Below are 22,401 nucleotides of genomic sequence, written 5' to 3'. Positions count from 1 at the left end.
TGCTAAGTTCTTTCTCACCATCTTGCTGCCCTCCATCCAGTATCCTAGGCTCTGCTGGAGCTAAGCCTGCCGTGGGAGAGCCAGGTGAGAGCTGAGGGAAAGCAGCAGCTTTAACACAGGAAACAAATTCTCTGATGGGGAAATATCCAGTTTTGTTCCTACCTGCCATTCTTTTGGCAGATTACATGGATTAAACTCAGCCAAATGCAAGGAACCCTGGTGGATGTGGATCGATAGACCAGTGCTGATGTTTCATAGTTAGAAGGGAAAGAGTAAGAGAAGACCCGAGGTACCAGGTAATGATGGGCAGGTTCATGTGTCTCCATAGTGTGAGCCCCTTGGCTGTTAGTTTTGATGTTTAGGGTTTGAAGCTACAGATTTTATTTCACAAGGCGAAAGTTATAGTTTTACATCTGCAGATATTCTATGCAAATGACATTTTAATTAATTTCTAACCATTTCCTTTGCAGTCAAGAATGATGATGCAGACTCAGGACCACAGGCATTAACAGAGTATTTGAGGGTTGTTTTAAAAAATATATCATAATCGTTGTAATCTGCGGATAATAACAGGTTAGCTCATCAAGAATCAGATGAATGAACTATTTTGTATTCTATAGAAATACAAAACTGTCAACAATAGAAGAACAACACTTTCCTTTGTCCATCAATCCCATAATTCTTGGTAAGTTAGAGAGACACAAAGAGAGGAAGTGATGCGCACACTGCCCTTTGTCTCCCAGCTTTCCTGTACCACAGGCAGAAACACAAACACATGCCTGGCTTGAATACAAACAAGAATGACAGTCACACGCTCAGGTGATTCTGAGCCCTGTGAGAAAATCCGGGAAGGAACATTGTAAGTGTTTGGAAATGTGCAGTTGTGTCAACTTGTGTAGAAGGCGTTCATTGCTGTTTTGATTTTTGTCATTCTAAAATTAAAGTGAAGCACAGAAACAGATCAAGATGAGATGGGACCAGACAGTGCTGACCGTGCCCACAGATGTTCTCTCCTTGATCATTCATTCAGCACATCTTCTGAGACTCAAAGGCCACTGGTCCGTGGGTTCAGATCCTCTCCCGACAGCAGAAGTTCAGCTTGCACTTGCCCGCAATCTTCTCACTATCTGTGCAAGTCCTCCTGCATTTCCCGCGCCCCAGCCTGCACGTTTCACACACTGCAAACTCACCTGTGCCGGGAAAGAGCTGCTGACACATTTGCTGGATCTTTGTGGGGGTGGGAGGAATATCTAAGGCCCCTGGCTGGCAGGGCTTGTCTATATGGCCACGAGTGCTTTCTAGAATTAGGCCAGAGGTGTTGGGGATAGCTCAGCTGGCAATGTGGTTCTTGGATGATCATGGGAGCCTGAGTCTGATTCTTCATGCCCAGGTAAAATGCCAGACACTTCTGTACTCTTACAGTCCACAGTTTGGGAAGCAGGGACAACTATTCAGTCAGCGTGGCTGAACTTGTGATAGATTCTGTCTCAGAAAACAAGGTGGATGGCTTCTGAGGAATGTCCTTCAAGTTTGACCTCTGGCTTCTACACAGACATGAACACACACACACACACACACACACACACACACACACACACACACACCATAAGAAGAGCACTACAGCATAGCATCTGAGTATCACAGTGTGGAGGTGACAAGTAACAGGCAACCATCACCGGTGTTGCCCAGGTGTTTACTGTCTTTCATGGGCCCGATGTCAGAGACAGGGCAACATCTATTCTTCAGAACTATTAACATCCATATCTGTACCACTGAAAATTGATAGATAGCCTTTGGTTTCAAACTCTTGAAGCTGGAATGAATAACAACCTCAATACTTGTTTGGGCCTAGTACCAGCTGCTTAATTTACCGAGTTCCCTTCACCTGAGGGTCATAGTAGAAATACATGTGCACATTTTTAATTTGTTGAGTGGTGAAATGAAATGACTATGAAAATGTTTGTGCTGTATGGTATTTATTAGTAAGGGGGCTTTAATAATTAAGTGGCATAATCTGTGAGTGTTTTTAATGGTTGGAGAAATTAGTACTCCATGGTAGTTCTCACTCTATTCAGTTATTCATTTATTTTTATTATTATTATCATTATTATGTTAGTGTGCATGTGTGTGAGAGAGAGAGGTGTATCATGCAGTACAGGTGCACATGTGTGTGCAGGCTCATGCTCACATGTATGTGCACATAAAACATCAAGGAAAAGGCCTTGGGTATCCTCACCTACCACTCTCAGCTTTGAAGCAGGGCCTCTCTTTGAACCTTAGCTCACTTATCCTAGCTAGTCTGATTCTCAGTGAACCACCCAGCTCTGCCCTCGAACCCCCTAGCTCTAACCCATCGTGCCGGGGTCACAGGGTCAAGTGAAACTGTGTGTGCTGGAGTCCAGACTTGGGTCCTAATATTTGCACAGCAAACACTCAATCTGTGAGTCACTTCTCCAGCCCTCCAAGAGTATTTCAACATTTCTTTTAATTGTGTTTGTATCGTGCTGTCTTTCCATGTAAGAGAACCTCTGGTGCACACCCAAAGCTTGTGGCTAACCATTATAAACAGCATTTCATAGTGAGGGTGGCACCTCACCGACCATCTACACCATTCTATGTCACCCTCCTCAGCCAGCAGATGCCATTGTGCAGTCAGTCCTTTTCAAGTTAGGTTAGAAGGGAAGGGAAGTCAGCATCTCTGGGTAATGCTAATTGGTGAGGGTGAAATTGATCATAAGCATTACAAATTAACAGGAAAATCACTGAAAAGTACAAATATGACCATGGCCACAAGAGTAACAGAAGATGGAACCAATTGACCAGAAGTCAGTCCTTTCACAACTGCCTCCGTTTCTTGGCCTTCCCAGTCAATGAGAGTTAACTGGGCCTGAGTCCCCGAGAGTGAAGGAGAAAGAACAGGTAAAGGATGTAATTTACCTCCTGGCAATGACTGGGAATACTCAAGTCCTGCCCAGGACCCTAAATTTAAATCAAAATGCATTTAGAAACAAATATTGGAAAGTAATGGGCCACGTTCTAGGTCAGTGAAGTGAATCAATAAAGAAAGCACAATTACAGGCTCCATTTGCCAGGATCAAGAGCTGGTGCAGTGAGTTATAGCCTGGAGCCTGCAAAGCCCCACTTCCCCATGCCTAGCCAGCATGGAGTTGACTGTGGTCCAAGACTTGGAGAATCCAGGGCAATGCTCAAATCTACTGCAGAAATCTGGGTGAGAGGATCCTGAAAGGTTTCCATGACTTCTCAAGGAACAACACTCATATTCTTTGTAGCATATCCTTGGGATCCAGTATGATTTCAACTCAGGAGTCCTTTGAATGCTCATCATGCTTACAGAGCTCTGGTGGGGACTGGAGGTAACCCAGAGATGTGCACACTGACCCTCCTCGTTCTCGCAGCTGTATTTATAAAGCTTTCAGGAGAACATGAGGAGTAACAGAACTTTTGCAAAGCTACCTTTGAATCCCATGCCTGTCAGATAGCTCATCAAAGACCAAAGTCAAAACCATAGCAACCTTTAGTAATCAAAAGCATGGGCATCAAAAGAATATTCATGTCAAGTCTCCAAACTGTGTCCTGTGTAAGCCACCTTGATGCTTATAGTTACATGGTGTTCTGGTTCTCAGTCTTTGAGGCAAAGCTGGCCTCATGTCACAGGTCTGTAACCCTGCTATTCCAGAGACTGAGGCAGAAGCACCACAAGCTAAAGGCTGGTGTGGGCCACACAGTGAGTTCAGTGAGTTCAAAGCCAGCCTGTGTAACTTGGTGATACTTTAATCTAAAATAAGTTAAAAAGGGGGCTGGGTGGTAGCTTACTAGTAAGTGTTTGCCTGGCACATGCAAAGCCTACATTCAATTCTCAGTGCCCTCCTCTCTCTCTCTCTCTCTCTCTCTCTCTCTCTCTCTCTCTCTCTCTCTCTCTCTCTCTCTCTCTCTCTCTCTCTCTCTGCAGTTCAGAGTCCTGACCACAGGCCACCAGTTCTTCACTGAAACATGGGGTTCTGTGTACTCATACTCCCCTAGACTGGTGATCTGAAGCCACCGGGGAAGGAGCTTACTCAGGATTAGAAGTGCAAATGACTGGACTCCAGATTCTTTTAGCAGGACACCTGCACCCTGCCCATCCATCTCTGCCCACCTGTACTCTATGCTCATGCCTAATTTCCTTCTTGGGAACTTTCCAGAATCAGGGAAAGAACAGCAACACACTGTAGGTTGAGTGACACCCACTGAGGCAGGTGTGCTCCATGTAGCAGGGCGTGGGGTCACTGGTTCCAATAAACTTCACTGATCAAGGTCCTGTTTGCTCTTCAGAAGCCTATAAAGGTGGGTGGGTACTGCTGCATTTTTCCATGGACACCATGCTGACCCTCACAGCCCTTCAGGTCATGAAGACATTCTTATTTCTCTTTGCTGTTCTCTTCTTTCTAGACGCAGGTAAAGGAAATGAACATCTTTACATGGAGGGGGATCTGTGCTGATGGCCCAGACACAAGGTCTACCCTGAAACTGCCCAGGTGTGATCAGTCCTAGGATTTAGGATACATTTTGTCTGTTGGACTTGAAAGAGAACAGTTGTTACAGAAGGAACTTCCTTAGGACTTACCATCAATGCATCATGTATTGATACATTGCCTTTCTATTAATGATAAGTGGTCACAGGTTTGGATAAGTTAAAGGGCATCACCAGGAAAGACAACTTGATGCCTGCTTTTATGCTAATTAACAAAAACAATGGCCAAAAGTTAAAGGAAGAACAAAAATGAAGAAATCCACAGATTTAAAAAAAACATTTTTAAATATAGAATAAAATAGACAATGAAGAGCTAGAAAAAGAGAGACATGGAAGAAGAAATGGTGGAGTTTCACACCCACTGTGGCACCAGGCAAAAGCACACAGTGGAGACAGCCAGTTGTTAATTGCACATCTAAAGAAGGGTGCTGCGCTGTACAGTTGTGTAATAAACACATTTACGTCTCCAAAGCCAGTGCCTTGGAGGAAAATTCTGTTGTACTTTAATTTAGAGATACTCAGGGTTGTCTTCTTTTTGGCTTGAAATACATACTATATGTATTGTGTCAGTCAGGGTTTCTATTCCTGCACAAACATCATGACCAAGAAGCAAGTTGGGGATGAAGAGGTTTGTTCAGCTTACACTTCCATATCGTTGTTCATTACCAGAGGAATTCAGGACTGGAACTCAGGCAGGTCAGGAAGCAGGAGTTGATGCAAAGGCCATGGAGGGATGTCAGTTATTGGCTTGTTTCCCCTGGCTTGCTCAGCCTGGTTTCTTATAGAACCCAGGTCTACGAGCCCAGGGATGGCACCACCCAAAATGGGCTGGGCCCTCCCCCCTTGATCACTAGTTGAGAAAATGCCTTACAGCTGGATCTCATGGAGCCATTTCCTCAACTGAGGCTCCTTTCTCTGTGATTAACTCCAGCTTGTGTTAAGTTGACACAAAACCAGCCAGTACATGTATATTGTATGCATATGGAAGTTGGGACTCGGTTGGGCAAAGCTTCTTTTCAGGGACATACAGGTAAGTCAGCATTGATACTCTGTGTTGCACTATGTGACCTGTATGGGACCTCCTCTCCACATCAGAGCTCTCTCTACTTTCTCACACTCATGGCAAGTTTACAAAGATGTAGCTGCATTCCCTCCAAAGAGAAACAAGATTAGCCCTTTGGCAATGCCATGGAGCTGAAGAAAGGGACTCATGGGAGTTCAAGTGAATCTAACTTTCTTGCAGATGCTAGTGCTGTGTCAACTGATGTGTGTACCCCTGATGTGTATTGTGACAAAGCTATGTGAGCAGATGCTGCATCAGGATACAGAGATGTAGACCTTCAGTAGATAAATGATAGGTCATGCATTCTGCTGGCACTAATGTGAACACTGGAGGCTGAGAAGAGATATGAAAATTGCTCATAAGTACTGCATAGTTAGTTAACACGATGTAAGATGATACAGTATAAAATTATCTCTTGTGACAAAAGCACCGCACATGTAGAGACTCCATTTGGACTCAGTAGAAAGCTATAGGTTTCTTTTGGTCCTTTTGGTCCAAAAACTGCTGGTTTATCATTGTGAACTGTAGATGCTGTGAAGGTTTCCATGGCAGATTAAAATCTTGATCCTCTTGTCTGATGCTGCCTTACTATGTTAGGAGAGCAGAGAAAATATTGATCACTGCAGGGAAAGCCAGGATTTAAAGGGCTTTGAAATCATGGCTACTTATACTTGTGAATGGATATTCAGACAGTAGATAAGGGCTGGAAAGTGGGAGTAGTCACCCCCTTGGGTTTCAGGATTTGCATACATCTGAGTTAGCAGCTTGATGTATTCCCATCAAGTAGGATCTATGTACTTGCCGTAGCTCCATGGCATGTACTTCAAGTGAGTCACTCTTGAGATTTTGATCCTGGTAATATGGCTTGTCTGCCTTTGGTATGCAGCCTCAGACTCCTTTCATGAGGGCTAATGCAAGAACTACAATTTCATGCAAAGAATAAAAGTCACAGGGAGCTGGCCTCAACTAAGACCCTTCCCTGCAGTGTCTGACTTTTACAGTGGGGTTTCAGTGGAACGTGATAGAGAAGTTAGTTTTCTTTGCATTCTTGGGGATCTGTGATGGCCCATTAGAAACCCATTAGCAAAGATGTCCTTTGTCTTCAATCTTCCTGGGTCACCACTGTGAATTGGATATATTCCAGGCCTCTTTACTTTCTGTCTTCTCCATTAAGCTTTTGTTCATTGTATACAATTCCACTTTTAATACCAGTCTTGAGCCATCATCTCCTCAGCCACCTCCTTGCTCTCTTCCTGGGTGGCAATCTTTGAAAGTATGTAAGGCAAGTTCCAGGGTGCAAATGTGCTTATGAGTTGAGTTGATAATCTTCTTTCTAGTATATTTTGTATAAAAGATCATTAGCTTCTGTCTTATAAAGTCCTAATCAAAACTATTCAGGTGTTAGCTAATTCTCTGTGCCATTTCATCTTGTGTGACAGAAGATGGACTTATCACACAGAAAATGTTTCTGCAAGCAGTTCATCTACCAGAGTCTCAAGGAACTAAGCCGCAGCTTTAAAGAGATTGTTGCTGATGTTCGACGACGACAGCAGGTAGTAATTAGCCACTTTCGAAATGGAATTAACCTGGGCGGGGTTTCTTTTTTTGTGAAGCAGAGAGCGCATTTTTCGATGAAAAGTGCAGCAGGAGTAACGGGAGATGTGCGGAGTCTTGTCTGAAGAATGAAGAACTCATTGCTCTCTGCCAGAAGAATCTGAAGTGCTGCGTGACCGTCCAGCCATGTGGGAGCACCAAGGATAACGAGTCAGATGAAGACCCGGGTCACCTCGGGACTTGGGGGTGAACTAGCTTTGTCTTTTTGCCGTGGCATCTGCTTCTAGCAGATGCTTCAATGAAAATAAACGGCTGCTTCTCTTCAGCTTGTCAACTCCTTCAGAAGGCCAAGAGTAGCTATCTGAACTCGATGGTCCCTCTGTACTTGCTTCCCCCCCCCATAGATTTGGGATGCAATTATCCCAAAGATACATGATATCTATTTTTCCCAGAACAAGGGTACTAGGAGAGCTTAGCCTTTACCAACTGGCTTCAACCAAAGGGAGGAAGAAAGGAGTCTGATCATGAGAAATGAGCATGTAGACAGCTTACATGTACACATAAAAATTGAATCTTAAAAAAAGAAATCTGCAGGCAAGATGCTCCCATTGGCACAATAGTGGTAAGGCTGTTTGGAAAGGAGCTGCCCTCTGATTGGATTCCACGCCCACGCCATGGGAAACGTAGGTACAAACCTATGACTGGGCAAATTATCAAACCTAGGGAGGAGCTTACTCCCTAGGTCATGCTAAGTGGATGTGGTACCAAACTGCATTTAAATATTTATGTTTATGTGGTACATCAATGCTACTCTCAACTTTGGTCAGAGAATCATCTGTGTGCAGTGGTTAGCGCTTAATACAGAGCCTTATGAGTGGCTAGATCGCTGAGAACAAATGGCTTATCCCTAAGCAGGAACGCTTAGTATCACTCATTGCAAGTACCAGGAAACATCACAGAAGGGGGGAGGAAAGAAGGTAAGAGATGGAGGATGGGGAGAGTCTTGGAAATTGCTGTCTTCTCTAAAGACACACCAATAACATTATGAACACACAGCTGGGGCTACCTGCACAGGACATCCACAAACAGTAGGACGTGAAAACAGGAAGGAGATCTGTGGGGAAGAAGTGTGCAAGAGTGGGAGGCGATGAGAGGGGACAATACATTACGCTCACACGTGTGTACGCTGTCAACCTCTTGTGTTAGAAAGAGACCCAGGCGATACAACAGCCAAGAAGCATGTAGAAGCAGAGAGGGCACAGAGAGGTGAGAAACAGCCCCTTCTCCAATGCCGGGTCCCAGGTGGTGTGCAGGAGATGAAACCACAGCCACAGGCTGTGGGTGTTTGTTCACTCTGGGTTTGTTGACAAACTGAGGGCTTCTGAGGCAAGGGCCCAGCCTGCAAAGCTCTCCTGGGTCAGCAGTGGTCCAGGTGTGGGAAGACAAGAAGCTTTGGCCTCAGTCCACAGTGGCTCAGCGCTCCGCCCACAGTGGCTCAGCGCTCCGCCCAGAGTGATTCAGCGCTCCGCCCACAGTGATTCAGTGCTCCGCCCACAGTGGCTCAGCGCTCTGCCCACATGCAGTCTTATATCCAACAGTGGGAAGACCAGAGCCAGACAACCTCTACCCCTCCTCATGCTAGAAAATTCCATAAATAGCGGTCCAGGAAGCTTTTCTAATTCCTTGTCAATTTTAAAACCAGTCTCTTTCTCTCCCCTCCCTCTCCCCTTCCTCTCCCTCTCTCCTCCCCCCCACCCTATCTCCCCCTCTTATTACATTCTAGTATTGTTTTAAACTTTAATTTTATTGTAAGACACTTAAATGTTGTCCCCTCCCCGCCTTTATCTGATTCATTTACTTGTGTCTTAGGTAGCTCTGGTTTTTGTAGCTAGTGTGTTTGATGCTATTATGGTTTGTCTACACTGCTCTTTGATATACTAAGAATTACGTGATTAAGTCCTCAAGAGAAGACCATTTACTAGCAGGACCCCTATCTAGCATCCAGAGTTGATCCCCAACAATACACAAATTACAAGTTTGAAATACAAAATAGCAAATGAAATAGAAAAAGGGAGGAAACATGATTCTGCTAAAAGCTCACAACTCTGAAGTGGTTAAATTCAAACATTCAAGGGGTGAAATGACAGGTAAAGAATTCAAATCTACTTTTAAAAACGAATGATAGGGCTGGAGAGATGGCTCAGTGGTTAAGAGCACTGACTGCTCTTCCAGAGGTCTTGAGTTCAAATCCTAGCAACCACCTGGTGGCTAAAAACCATCTGTGATGAAACTGATGGCCTCTTCTGGCCTACAGATAGAGCACTCATGTACATGTAATAAATAAATAAATCTAAAAACAATAAACTCACTTCAGATTCAAATAAACAGGAAACTGAAGAAAACAGGCAATCCATAACTTGGATTTGGAGAAAAAGTAGTTGGGTGAGAAATTTCTCAGAGACACAGAGATCCTGAAAAAGCAACAGAACAACAGCAATCACAGGAATGAAAGCTCAAGGAATCAAATGAAAAGCTCAGAAGAGACATCACCAATGACTAGGCCAGAGAATTAAGGATACTGGGGATTGAGGCAAGGCTGAAGAAACACATTTACCTAACAGAAAAATATTGTCTACAGTGTTCAATACCCATGAAAATCAGTGAAAATCAGCAATTGATTGGACACAGGTGGTGGGGAGGGAGAAGTAAACTACTAGCTAAAAGCCCAGAATATTTAGTCAATAAAATTATAGAAGGTGATCTCCTGAATTTAGGGAAAGAAATGACATAAAAGCACTCGAGACTTTTAGAAGTCAAGTAATCATGGCCAGAAGTAAACTTACATCACATTGTGGTTAAAATGCCAGGGATACAGAATATTGAACATTGTGAGAGAGAAGTGCTGGATTCTTACAAAGGCAGATGAGAGAAGAAATATGAGCAGGGACGGTAAGTGCTGAGGGGATGGGAAACGACTTAGTTCAAGCCCTAAAACACCGGAGCTGCACCCAAAGACTGCCAGACCCTACTGAAAAAGCCAAGGGAGACATGAAGACCTGCGGTGATCCACATGTATCAAAGAGATTCATGGTCACCAAGCCGGCACTACAGACACTTACATGGAATCTGTACCCAGACAGGAATGAGAAACAAAAACACAACAGCTCAGAACCCCCCCCCCCAAAACTCAAATCTCATATTAGAACAGATTAAGATTTGAGACATAGGAAAGAATCAGACAGGGTTGTAATAACTCGGTAGCCAGCAGATGTCTAAAATGGATAACTTAGTAAAAGCTTATCAGACATAACCCTGTTTGTAAACAGTGTTAACTTCCAGGTTAAAAGAGAGACTGATTGGATTATAAAAAATATACAACAGTTTTCTATCTAAAAAACAAATGTGATGGAGAAGGTTTTAGACAAAATTAGAAGGCATATGGAAACTCACTATAAATTAATAATGGGAACAATCTATGTATATAATCTTAAAGACTTATAATGACTGTAAATATAAGGACTGTAATTCACCTAACGTCATAGGATGAGCACTGTGAGGTTAAATGGCAGACAGGCCCAACACAGTAACCATCGGTGATTTAAAATAGAAACTGCAGGGTAAATTGTTCCATGGATCAGGTCGTCTACAGACAGTCCTGTCCATCAACTCCAGAACAGAGTCTTCTCAGCATCCCACAGACACTTTGTCCAAGCAGATTATATTTACAACATGAAACAGTAATTACCAATACAAAAACTCAAAATAATATCCTGTGTCTTATCTATTGAAATGTAACAAAAAGGAAATAGCAAGAAAACTCCAGAAATTACAGAAATGTGGCTATTAAACACTTTGTCCTACATGTGTATACATTTGATTTTGTTTTCTTTGTTGCACTGGCTGTCACATTCAATCTGTGGATATTTTGCATGTGTGTTCATGTGCATGCATGTGCGCGTACACACAGACAGACAGACAGACAGACACACATACACTAAAGCACTGGCGTTTTATTGACCATATACTTAAAAACAGTACCTTTCCTATAACCAAATAGTGCCTTCCACAATGGCAGGAGATAAGACACAGTACCACTGCCTACTAAAGCATGAACTCGGATTTCTGTGTTTCCAGGGCTCATTCCCGTCCACAGCTGAGCAGATTCAACCCATTGCCTACACAATCTCAAGACTGCTCACAGTAGTGCTTCTCAATGATTCCCACGTGTCTATTGTGAAAAGCACACCAGGCAACTTCCACCTGACACACATTTGCTGAATGGAAATGCGCTGACACACTGACTGCTCCCAGTTGGTGCACAAGCATACTATGGAAGCAGGGCTGCTGCACATCTGATGTGTGCCCATCTTTCCCTGGGGTTTTTCTTCAGCAACCCTGATGCCTTCTTGACCTGGACCCAACTCCTTGCCCCGTTCATAAGTATGGATTTGTATCATGGATTAAGATGAGGGTCAATGTTGTTCTTTCTCCCTTTTATCCTCTATCTAACCCTCAAGGTACTTCAGAGATCAATTCTATTTCCTATTTAGTTCTTGCTCTTTGCAGTCCCCGACTGGGTGATTTTGGGATCTGCCCAGTTACTGCATGAGGGGAGTGGTTATAATCAGTATTAATAATAAGAAATAATAGACAGTTGCTCTGAGGCCATGCACATGCTCTCTCCAGCTAAGGCATATGAGCAAAGTCTGACCTGTGATCCAGGGTGAAGAGAGTTTATTCAAGGATGTGGACTTTCAAGGCTAGGCATTTATACTTTACTTCATTGGTTTTTCTAAAGGTAAAATTATCAGGAACGTTGCCCAAGGGCAAATGCCTGTCTTGCCTGTGGACAGGGGTGGGAGACAAATCCTAAGCCAGTGTCTTCAACCTCATTGTCTTCACTGAATAACTTGTAGAACATTGGGAGCCATAGTCTACCTACCTCCCTCCTGTAATGAAGCTTAGATTTAAGGAGAAAAAGTCCCAAGCAGGACAGGGGTCAGGGACCCTGGCCATCATCTGTGGGATCTAGAAAGCTGTCTAGGTGTTGCTCTTGATTCTTTGCCATCATTGGCAACCTCTAGAACCTTCTTTAGGTGTTGATTGCTCTTAGGCTTTTGGGTCAAGAGACTCGATATCTGTTCTGCTCTGAAGAATAGATCCAGGTGTGGTTGATATGTAGAAATGAGGTGCTCTTTGCCATCTGCCTCCTTCTGTGCAGCTTTTCTCTGTACCCTAAGTTTGACTCTCTCTGACACTACCATATTATAATGTCAAAATTTAGAGAAACACATTGCATTGACTGGAACAAAGGACAGTTTGTCGAAAGCAAAAATGGTAGACCCTAAAAATCTTTATGGGTTACCCTACCATTTTCAGAGCAAGTCCTAAAGCAGAACAGAAAGATCCATTAGGACCACAGGGACCAGAATGGAGGTCTCACACCCAGGAGATGCTCTGCCTGGGATCCTCTTGCTCACATCGCCCACTTGAAAATTTGGTAGCTGGGGCTTCCCAGGTAGTTTCTGCAGGATGCTGGGTAAGTGTCTACTCCAACGCTCTACTGTTCTTCTGTTGCTTGTTTTTCTTTTATCTTTTATTCCTGGTTGCTCTATACATAATAACCTCATACATTCAAAACTGAAAGTGCTGGTATCATGGATTAATCCCTGAGCAAAATGCATAGGGCATTTCATGAATAAATAATCTTTCACCCAAAGCCTGTGCTTTTTGGTTTAGTCTGAATCATACTCTCAGGAATGTGCATGCTTGACAGAAGGCAGTGAGACAAAACACCCACCTGGGAGAAGATGAAGGAGAAAAGGGAGGAGAGCCTTGCGTGTGGTTATCACTCCAGGAGAAAGTGTGGCCTTAACTCTAGGACATTTTTCTGCAGAACTGAATTGGGTCTAATGGCATCACCAGGAGGTGCCATGGGATAAGAGGAAGGAAAGGAAAAATGAAGATGACTCCAATAACATAAAATGAGAAGAAAGAGAGTCAAAGGAGAAGAAGGAGAAGGGAGGGGCAAATAAATACGGAGAGACTGAGGAAGATAAGGACCAGCAGTGAATAGTTAAACTCACCTGACTGTGTGGAGCCCTACATAGCCAGTGTGTCTTATGTCTCCATGTACAATAGTGTTCCACTAAGACAAACGTGTTCTGTAGACAACACAGAATCAGCACTGTAGCCTTATGTTAAAGCTATTGAAAAGTAATTATGAAAGCTGCTGTTGTGCTAATAACATTTATTTTTGCCTCCCATGCCTTTTTTCTTAATTTGCCTCCACGAATTCCCTTATTCATCAAGCCCACCCAAAGCATTCAGGCATATCATTTACTTCCTGGAAAAACAAAACCACATAACTCACCAGTTTGTTCTGGGAACAGTGGGGGAAGAAACACATCTTCTAGTGACCTTTTTGACTGTGGACTCTGTCTGGAGGCTGCCAGCCCACACTCCCAGCTCAGCTATAAGAGAGCCTGCAGCAGCTGCCCATCTTCCGGGGCCCTTCACTGCCTGCAGTCCCCTCTGCAGCCATGAAGCCCAGACTCCTTCCTTCCTTTGTCAGCCTCCTCCTTGCAGCCCTTCTGTTTCCAGGTAAAGCAGAAACATGGCTTAGTCCTTGGGCCCAGGCTCCTTCAGCAGTTGTCACTTTAGGTCTGGAAGTCTGGGGCAGCCATAAGATATCAGGGTGCCCTGCCGCACACAGCACGTTTTCCTGATGGCGCGTTTGGGAAGAAGTCAGTGAGATGGGTTCTCAGATGGACTGGTGGTATTAGTTTTCCAAGAGGAAGGGTTCCTCCTCGTTCTTCTATGTTACACAGAGGACTTGGAGACATAGATTTAGGGATCTTTGCAAGTGCATTTATGATGTTCATGATGGAGGCTGAGCTTGTTGTTGTTGAGGTACCCATTGTTCCTGGTGCATTTCTTCACGTGCCACTATTTCCATTTTCCCACACGTACATACACATGGATACATCATGCATACATGTGGATAAATATATGCATAAAGATTTTGTGTGAATCCCTCGAAGTTCTTCCAGTCTCTTGTCAACCCCCCCTCACTGTTGAAATGTGTTCTATCCTCTTGAGTTGCTGAATAGAGTTTCTAACTACCCTTAATTTCGGCAGGCTTGTCTAGAGCCTCATCCATTAACCACTTAGTCACTAAACCCCCCAGTTTCCCTAAGGACGAATTTCCTGCCCGAGGAGTAAATGGGTCTCAGCTGTTGCATCACAGAGTGAAACGCTTACCTCCGAGAACCCCTCCTTACAATGGTAAGTCAAGCACCCGAGAACAAGGCAAGTTCACCCACTTGGGAAATACTGAGGCCATGTGATGGGAGGTGACAGTGGGGATGGGATGAGGTGAGCATCTCTGTTGAGAAGACATGGAGTTGGTGGTTCAGTCTTTCCTAGATGTCAGCAAAGTCAGGAGGTCCTGCAGCCTCTGCTGAAGTTGGGTCCTTGAGGGACTCAAAAGCATAGGCCAAGAGGTGAGTTGTCTGAATTCACTATGGTAATGTCCTATTGATTCAAGCAGTAACCAGAGGACACAATTCTCCTCCTACACAGTTCCTTGTTCCCTGGTCTTGGAGGTCGTTTTTCTCAATTGGAATTTGTTCAAAACTTGCTAAATTCTGGATATCAGATGAAGTTCTGGCAGGTTTCCTGGGGAAGCAGGTGGAGGACAGACTGAGCTGTTTGCCACATCCTGTGGCGACAGATACAAGGGAGTGGCAAAGTACCACAAGCCCAAGCATTCCTCTGAACTCTTCTAGTCAAATCCAGATTTCTTCTCTGTCTCCACGCCCTGCCCCAGAGCCAGCTCCAAACCCACAGATCTTGCAGAAGTTGGTAGTTTCTGAAATGCCCTTAATCCCAAAGTTATTTCTGACTCAGAGACATGGGTCAGTGGACATGGAAGACAATGGAATGCTGCCAAATTCCTGATGATATTCAGTAGATACAGTCCCACCAACTCTAACTGCTTTCTTACCCTATCATGATCTCTGCTTCCTTGGAATTCACCTCCTGTTTCAAAGGAAGTAGTTTACCGAGGGAAGAGAAAAAGGGAAATGCAATTGTCATACCACTAATATAGGCCGGTGCAATGGGGGCATATGTTCTTTCTGACAGTGTGCTGTGAGGAAACATTACAACACCATTGTGTTAATATGTGAATTTGGGAGACTTTGAAGGACAGAGCTCTCCATGAACTTGTGTTCGTGGATTAGAATTTGAAATTATGAACACTACAAACTATTTCCTGTTGCCATCTCCCACATTTCCTTACTTTAGAAATGACCCCTGACTCATGCTTGTCACAATCCTATGATACTAATATGGACATTCCTTTCTACAGAGCCTGAACCAAATTACAAAATTATCAACTGCAAGAAGAGCGAGGGATATTGTCAAGAATACTGTAATTTCATGGAAACACAAGTGGGCTACTGTTCAAGAAAGAAAGACGCCTGCTGCTTACATCCCTTCTAATGCTGCTGAAGCTGATGTGACCTGCACACCTGTAAGGTCTCCTGAACTGTTGTGTGTCCTTCCAAGTGTGCACACACTAGAGAAGAGCCTAATCAAAGAAAGGCATTTCTATTCATGTCCAGCAACCTAAGCATTTTATTACAGCAAAACTAAACAACAGAGTCTGGGTACACACTAGCTTAGGAAAGGCTTGCTAGCTTCAGTCACATCTCTAGAGTCACACCATTCATGTTGGAAGATGTGACAATAATAAACCTTCATAGGAAAGCATTCAAACAATGTGTTCATTCATTTAAGGAACAACTTGAGTTACTTCTCTTTGTCGTGGATACTGAGAAATGTGAGAGGAAAATGTGTAAGATACACACGGAAATAAATATCTGAATGGATAGCACAAGTGAACTGGTATCTTTTCTTTAATATGAGTGTATTTTACACAGTAGTAGTGGAGTATTAGGAAGTGGCATTGAAGGGTATGTAGGATGACCAGAAATTTGTTAAGTTGGGAAAGGTGACAGAAATTTCCAAGCATAGGGTATAGTTTGTACAAAAGCTATAGAGACATGGAAGTATGTTTAGCCCATTAAATAGGAAGAGTTCAAGTACAGCTTCAAGGGAGGTCACTTTGCAGAAGCAGGTGTTCTCCATGTGGGAATGGGTACAATGCCTTCATGGCCAACTGGGCACAAAACCTTGGAGTCCTAAACAAGAGGGAGTTGTATCAGGTGCTCTAGGATGCCACCAGCCCGTCTGTGCTCATTCTAGTGACAGACTTAAGAATGTACTAGAGATGAGAAGCCAGGGAAGAGGCGACTGCTGCTGTTGAAGATGAAGAAAATCAGTTACAACTGAGGTTGAGAAAACAGTCGAGAGGAAGTCACCAGTCAGGGGCTGTAAATAAGTGGAGTGCCTGAGACTGCTGACCATGGAGAAGGAGGGACCACAGGGTAGAGGTGAGTTATGCCACCGAGCCTACCTGCACAGTACAGAGGGCGCAGAGATTTTCTGGACATGTTGAACTCTTAAGGCTTTCACAGCGAGGAGATGAATGAGTATGTGCGAATCTAGGAGAGAAGAGGAAGTGAGATCCCTAAGTTGTAGTCATTTGTCAGTAGGTGCTAAAGCCTGTAGTTAGAGATGGCTTTCCAGGAAATAGAAATCTGTAATTCAGATAGGGCTTTCAGGGTGTTGTGGGGAGTTACTAAGTAAAGTACCTGAAATAATGAATTTCCAAATGATGAGGAGTGTGGTGGTTTGCTGGGTTGGACAGCAGAAGTCATGCCCGACTGCAGGAAGTGGTCCTGGAGAACAGCCATGGATAGCTCATCTGCCCGTCCTCCTTTTTGGAGCTGGCACACCGTGGTAAGGGCTGGGACCCCTGGCCTCTAGACTGAAAATTAATTACCAATAAAGCCTTAGATGTTTAATTGGAGGAGGTCAGTGATTTTTAAGTGAATATAACAAAAATTACTCAAGAAAGAGTTTTGTTTGTGGGATAACAGTTAAAATAGTGAATAAAGAAATTCCCATCTATATGAGACAGACTCGAAGAGGGAATGGAGATGAGAGGGGGAGGGGAGGTGTTTCAGCCTTCCATGTAGAAAAGCAGTGCACATGTTTCATTATTTGTCTTAAATCTAACATTATTTCTCTTCTTCATTCACTCGATTGCTCAACAAATATCTAGTACCCACCATCTTTCCTTCAATCGTTATTTTAGGTTCAAACATTCAATCATCATCAAACTCACTATGCTCATGAACTTTATACTCTAACTAGCATGATTAACCATGAGGAAGGCATGCAAGTACCATATATGCCATCGCAGGAAATAGTAACTATAATGAGAGAAGTCTAAAGGATATCGGGGTATGGTGGACAGAGGTATCAAGGGGGAGGGAAGAGCACAAAGCAATGCATTGAGAACCAGCCTAGTTTTTTGGGGAGGAGGCCTACATGATCAGAACAAAGGAACTAAAGAATGTAGGGTGAGCTAGCAGGGTTACTAAATCACCTTTCAGGCTGGGTGGAGATGCTGTATCATAGCCAAGTGCATTGGGAAGAAGGCCATTGTCTTTTTGCTGCATTGGAGATTTTGGCAGACCCTTCTTCAAATGGTAGCATCCCATTGTTCAGTCCATCTTTCTGAATAAGAAAACTTCCATCTATTGTCCTCTAATTAGCTCTCTCTTCCTCCTGACCCATGTTGGGTAAGACATGAAATGTACTCCAGTGGATTTGGACATGGTGTCTTGCAAATGTAATATGATGTCTTCTCTGTTTAGGTCTGCAAGTTCATTATCCAGTCTTACACATCATTTCATTATGCAGTGCAATTTCAACAGAGTGTGTTTAAGGAAATTTTGTGTAGATTCAACTAGAAGGTCCCTTTTATGCATCTTCCTAAAAAGGCACCCAGGGGACCTTCACACATAATATGTAGTGCTAGTCCTGTTTTAATGAATGCATAAATTTTGTTTCTTGGACAGGCCTATCTCATTCAGTCATTAACATATAGGATGCTGACATTTTTTATTTTAAGGACATGAAAAACACTTTAATTATCTTTAATAATTATACCAGCTAACAAAATTAACATTGTTAGGTTGTATGCCAAATTTCCTTTTAGAGACAGGATTTCTATTTATTTTCCTATCAACAGTGTATTAACACAGAAAATACATATTTTTAAACTCCTAATATTATTAAAAATTAACTTTGGGTAGAAAATCTTTAACAGCATAGTACCTTTTCCTTTTTATTTTTGTACATATTTAAAAGGTATTGAGAGTGAATTTTTATGCATATCCATATTGAATGTCTGTAACAGAAGCAGACTAACATTCTGTCTTATATAATTGACTTTTGCAAAGGTAAGAATGTCTGGGCTCTTCCAGATTTGCAGATATTGGGTATGCAATGTCATGTTTCTCACTGCAATCCTTACATCCCTTGGTGTAGAACTGGGTCCTGTATAACTGTTCCTTTGTACCAGTTAAATTTTCTGTCCCTCCTCCTGAACCATTTTCTTCTTCCTCTTCCTTGATATTTAATTATTTTTAAACCTATATGTTTAATTTTTTTAAAAATTTAATATGTTTCTTTTTGAAAAATTATCATATACATTAGATTACATTGTGGCAATTTCAGACAAAGAGTGTTTATGTGGGTACCTTTCTCCCAGTCTTCCACACCCCTTGCTACCCTTATTCTCCCTGTGTACTCTCCACCCCCGATTTCCCTTTTTAATCTATAGAACCAGGGACAAGAACCAGAGAGAGGCACAGATGTCACAAGTCCCAGAAATGTGGCTGGTCACCTAATCAACAGGAAATTACTGAGCTCAGGAAGGACTGGCAAGGTTTGTTGACTTTGTTCCAACATCCACCAACCCTCTATAAAGCAGGCTGGCTGGAGAGGGTACACAAGGCAGTATTGTCTAACTTGGTAACCCTCTACCTTCTCAGGTCACTAACTCCAATAAAACACAGCCTGAAGATTCAACCCATTTCTGCCCATTGACATTTGCAGAGAAAGATAGTGTGAATGTAGGAGTCTTCTCTTACAACAAGTCTTCTAATTCAACAAACATCAATAACACAATGTTAGTCTCTGGAAAATGTACACACACACACACACACACACACACACACACACACACACACCCCACACACACTCCTGCTCAAGTATATATGCACAAAGAAACTAATAAAAATATAAAACTAGCTCTTAATTCCCTATATCCTCAGCAGATGTGAAGATACAAAATTTCATTCATTTCTTGGGTTCATCATTCAGGTGAGAGCTGTAAACTTTGGGCTGTTGCTTTGACTGTTTTATTTCTATTCTAGGATTGTATGTAGCCTACACAAGGCCCAAACTCAATCTGTAGACAAAGATGACCTTGAACTCTTGATTCTCCTGCCTTCACCCTGCAGTTGCTGGGGTTAAAGGCATGTATCACCACACCTGGCCTAGAAGTTGAGTTTTTGGCACAGAGATAAACTTCTTTCAAGGGAACAGTATTCATGCAAACTGCTCCCACCACGAACTGGATGCCTTGTGCCTATTGACCTTGTGTCGTATAAGAAAGAGCTTCTGTAAAAACTTGTAGCATATTTAAAGCCACCTCTCTGGTCTCTGTGCTTTAGAGACACCTATGAGTGCTCATATAGTCCCAGGACCAGCTAAGTCAGGAGTCAACTCTACAGAGTTAGGAGCACAAATGGCCTACAAAATTCCTTGGGAAGCACAACGTCTCAGTCTTTCTATAGGAATGAAAGACTGAAAATGTGTCTTCTCATCATCTCGGCTACACCGCTCTTAAAAATCATTCCCAGGTGACAACAAAAACATTTTTAAGTTTTGGAAATAATATCATGGTGTTCTAAACAGGACAATATTGAAGCAAGCTGTCTCCTTAAACAGATATTACACAGCCCTTAAATGCAAGAAAGACAAAAGCATCATGAAACCAAAAAAACAAAAAATTAAGATAATTTGCTCAAACTTAATTGTTAAAACGGTTTAAAATCAATCTGAAGTCCAATGTAAATATTATTGATGATTTAATTCAGTATATCTTACAGGGCACCCCATAAATTATTGCATCGTTTTTATTTTTTAAATATACATGTAAAGAACAAGAAGCTCTGTGCTCCAGAATATACACGTATGTACAAAGCCATCTTCCAAGCATAGTGAGATATTCTGTTGTATATTTAAGTAGTTCTGGATTATAAATTTCACCAAAGAGAGAACTTTCTGGACATTAAGATAATAAGGCTTTAAAACACATTACCTAGGAAGATTGTAGAGTCTCACTAAATTCACAAGAAAAAAACCCTATTTTTTTTTCACCCATCTGAGGTAAATGCTGCATCTTTGTTTGTGGGCAAGGGAGTGGATCCGATGACCTCTCGAGGTCAGGTCTGAGCCATTGGCTCAGTCAGTCATCTTGTTTATGTTAGCTTTGCAGAGCTGTTTATTACAGAATCCCAAACAATGACACTACCTTTATGGACACCAGCTGTCCCCTAGTGGGAAGATACTCTAGCCAGCGATATCTCAGGCTGCTAAAGAGCTAGCTTGTCCTCATTTCTATTTTACTTTGCACACACTATGTCCTCCCACACACTGAGCATAGAGGCCTTCCAAGGCTTGGATCTCTGCTTTGTTCATGGCTCGGGGCTTCCCCGACATTGGGAAGTCTGTTTCTTCCTTCTCACCTGGCCAGCCTGGCAGCTGGTGGTGGGCAGGAGCAGTTAATCCTGTTCCCAACTTGGCTTCCTGTGAACTATGCTGACCACACATAACCTTTTCTTTAGTCAGCATACATGGTGAACATAGCAACCCTGAGGCCTGGACTGCTAGGGACTGGCTTGTCTTCATTCTTAGGTCATGGGAAAAGATGGCATGGCTCTCAAGACGTGGGGGAGTAAGAAGGAAAGCAGTGAGGCTGAGTTTGTGAGTACAGCTCTGTTGCTTTCTTGATGAAAGAAAAATGGCATCCTGAAGCAATCTGAATAATATCAGCTTCCCCATGCAGATGGGGGAGGCAAGGAAATAGTGCACAGCTGTCTGGTATGGCAGAGATATCCTCAGAGGGGTCTCATACACGGATTTGATGAGCTTATCACGTGATGGCACAACACAGCAGGTCACCAAGCTTTGAGGGAAGTAGGAAAATATTCCAGAAACATTTCTCTTTCCTTTTCTTTTTCTTCTTCTTCTTCTTCTTCTTCTTCTTCTTCTTCTTCTTCTTCTTCTTCTTCTTCTTCTTCTTCTTCTTCTTCTTCTTCTTCTTCTTCTTCTTCTTATTTTTTGCTTAACTTTCTGGGGACTCCCCCTTGGAACCCAATCCCATCCTCTTCTAGTAAGAACTCTAGACATAGAGAATTCTAATCATTTTCTGCTACATTCTCATTTGAGGCCCTGCTCTGGGCCAGTGTGTTCCCCTGTTTCACTGTGAGACATACCACACATCAAGGGATTGGATCTTTAAGTAGTGTGTTGTCTAGATCTGGGATCTGAGAAAGCAAAGGGTTAACACCTTGAAAACAGGCTGTCTGCTTTCTCACCTGCAGTCAGAAGACATTTTATGTAAGGGAGGGGCAAGGACATTCAGGCAAGCAGGAGCCCTGGGGCCAGGTTGTCTGAAATATTTATGAGACTTGTGACAGGTGTACCTCTCTACCATCCACTGTTCCCTTCCTTGTTCTCTGGACATCTGGGTTCAGCTACTTTCGGAAGACTGAGTCATGTCAGCCACCTGCAGTGTTAACTCAGAACAAGCAAATGTAACATTGTGTGCTGGCAAAGCAACTAATGCCACGTATGTGTAGACTCTTCTACAACACGGAGACAAAAGGGTCCCCATTCATTCCTCTGTTCCCTATCACTTGGTCTGATTATGAGTATGAAGCAGACTTTGAAGAAGGATAGGTTAATTCTGTGTAGATGTGACCTTAGCTTAGTCACATTCATACACACTTAGCACAGAAGGACTTGGTTGTAATTATGTTATTTTATTAATATATATATCTATATATCTATATATCTATATATATATGTGTGTGTGTGTGTGTGTGTGTGTGTGTATGTCTGTCCATCCATTCATCTGGTCTGTCCATCTATCTTATCATATCTTATCCTATCTTATCTTATTTTATCTTATCTCATCTTATCTATCTATCTATCTATCTATCTATCTATCTATCTATCTACCTATCTACTTATCCATCCA

The 22,401-nt window shown here is 42.8% G+C and overlaps 3 protein-coding genes across 3 annotated transcripts; 2 read left to right on the top strand and 1 right to left on the bottom strand.

Annotated features, from left to right (window-relative positions):
* Window positions 1-1,068: 1,068 nt before the first annotated feature.
* LOC308429928 (beta-defensin 12-like) lies at window positions 1,069-4,173 on the bottom strand (the record flags this gene model as incomplete). The annotated part of the gene is made up of 3 exons (XM_080928962.1): window positions 1,069-1,190; window positions 2,938-2,979; window positions 4,077-4,173. 3 exons carry the CDS (start codon window positions 4,171-4,173, stop codon window positions 1,069-1,071), a joined length of 261 nt encoding a protein of 86 aa, XP_080785088.1.
* A 233-nt stretch (window positions 4,174-4,406) lies between these two features.
* LOC308429977 (beta-defensin 15-like) lies at window positions 4,407-7,398 on the top strand (the record flags this gene model as incomplete). Its single annotated transcript, XM_080929044.1, has 2 exons — window positions 4,407-4,455; window positions 7,208-7,398. The coding sequence occupies 2 exons, from the start codon at window positions 4,407-4,409 to the stop codon at window positions 7,396-7,398; spliced, it is 240 nt and encodes a 79-aa protein (XP_080785170.1).
* A 6,292-nt stretch (window positions 7,399-13,690) lies between these two features.
* LOC308429463 (sperm-associated antigen 11B) lies at window positions 13,691-15,656 on the top strand (the record flags this gene model as incomplete). Its single annotated transcript, XM_080928303.1, has 3 exons — window positions 13,691-13,751; window positions 14,289-14,435; window positions 15,523-15,656. 3 exons carry the CDS (start codon window positions 13,691-13,693, stop codon window positions 15,654-15,656), a joined length of 342 nt encoding a protein of 113 aa, XP_080784429.1.
* Between the last annotated feature and the right edge of the window lie 6,745 nt (window positions 15,657-22,401).

The sequence above is a fragment of the Micromys minutus genome, assembly GCF_963924665.1.
Source record: "Micromys minutus genome assembly, chromosome: 14".
In the NCBI taxonomy this organism is placed as follows: domain Eukaryota; kingdom Metazoa; phylum Chordata; class Mammalia; order Rodentia; family Muridae; genus Micromys; species Micromys minutus.
Note: the sequence above shows the minus strand (reverse complement) of the source record. Positions and strands in the feature narration are given on the sequence as shown.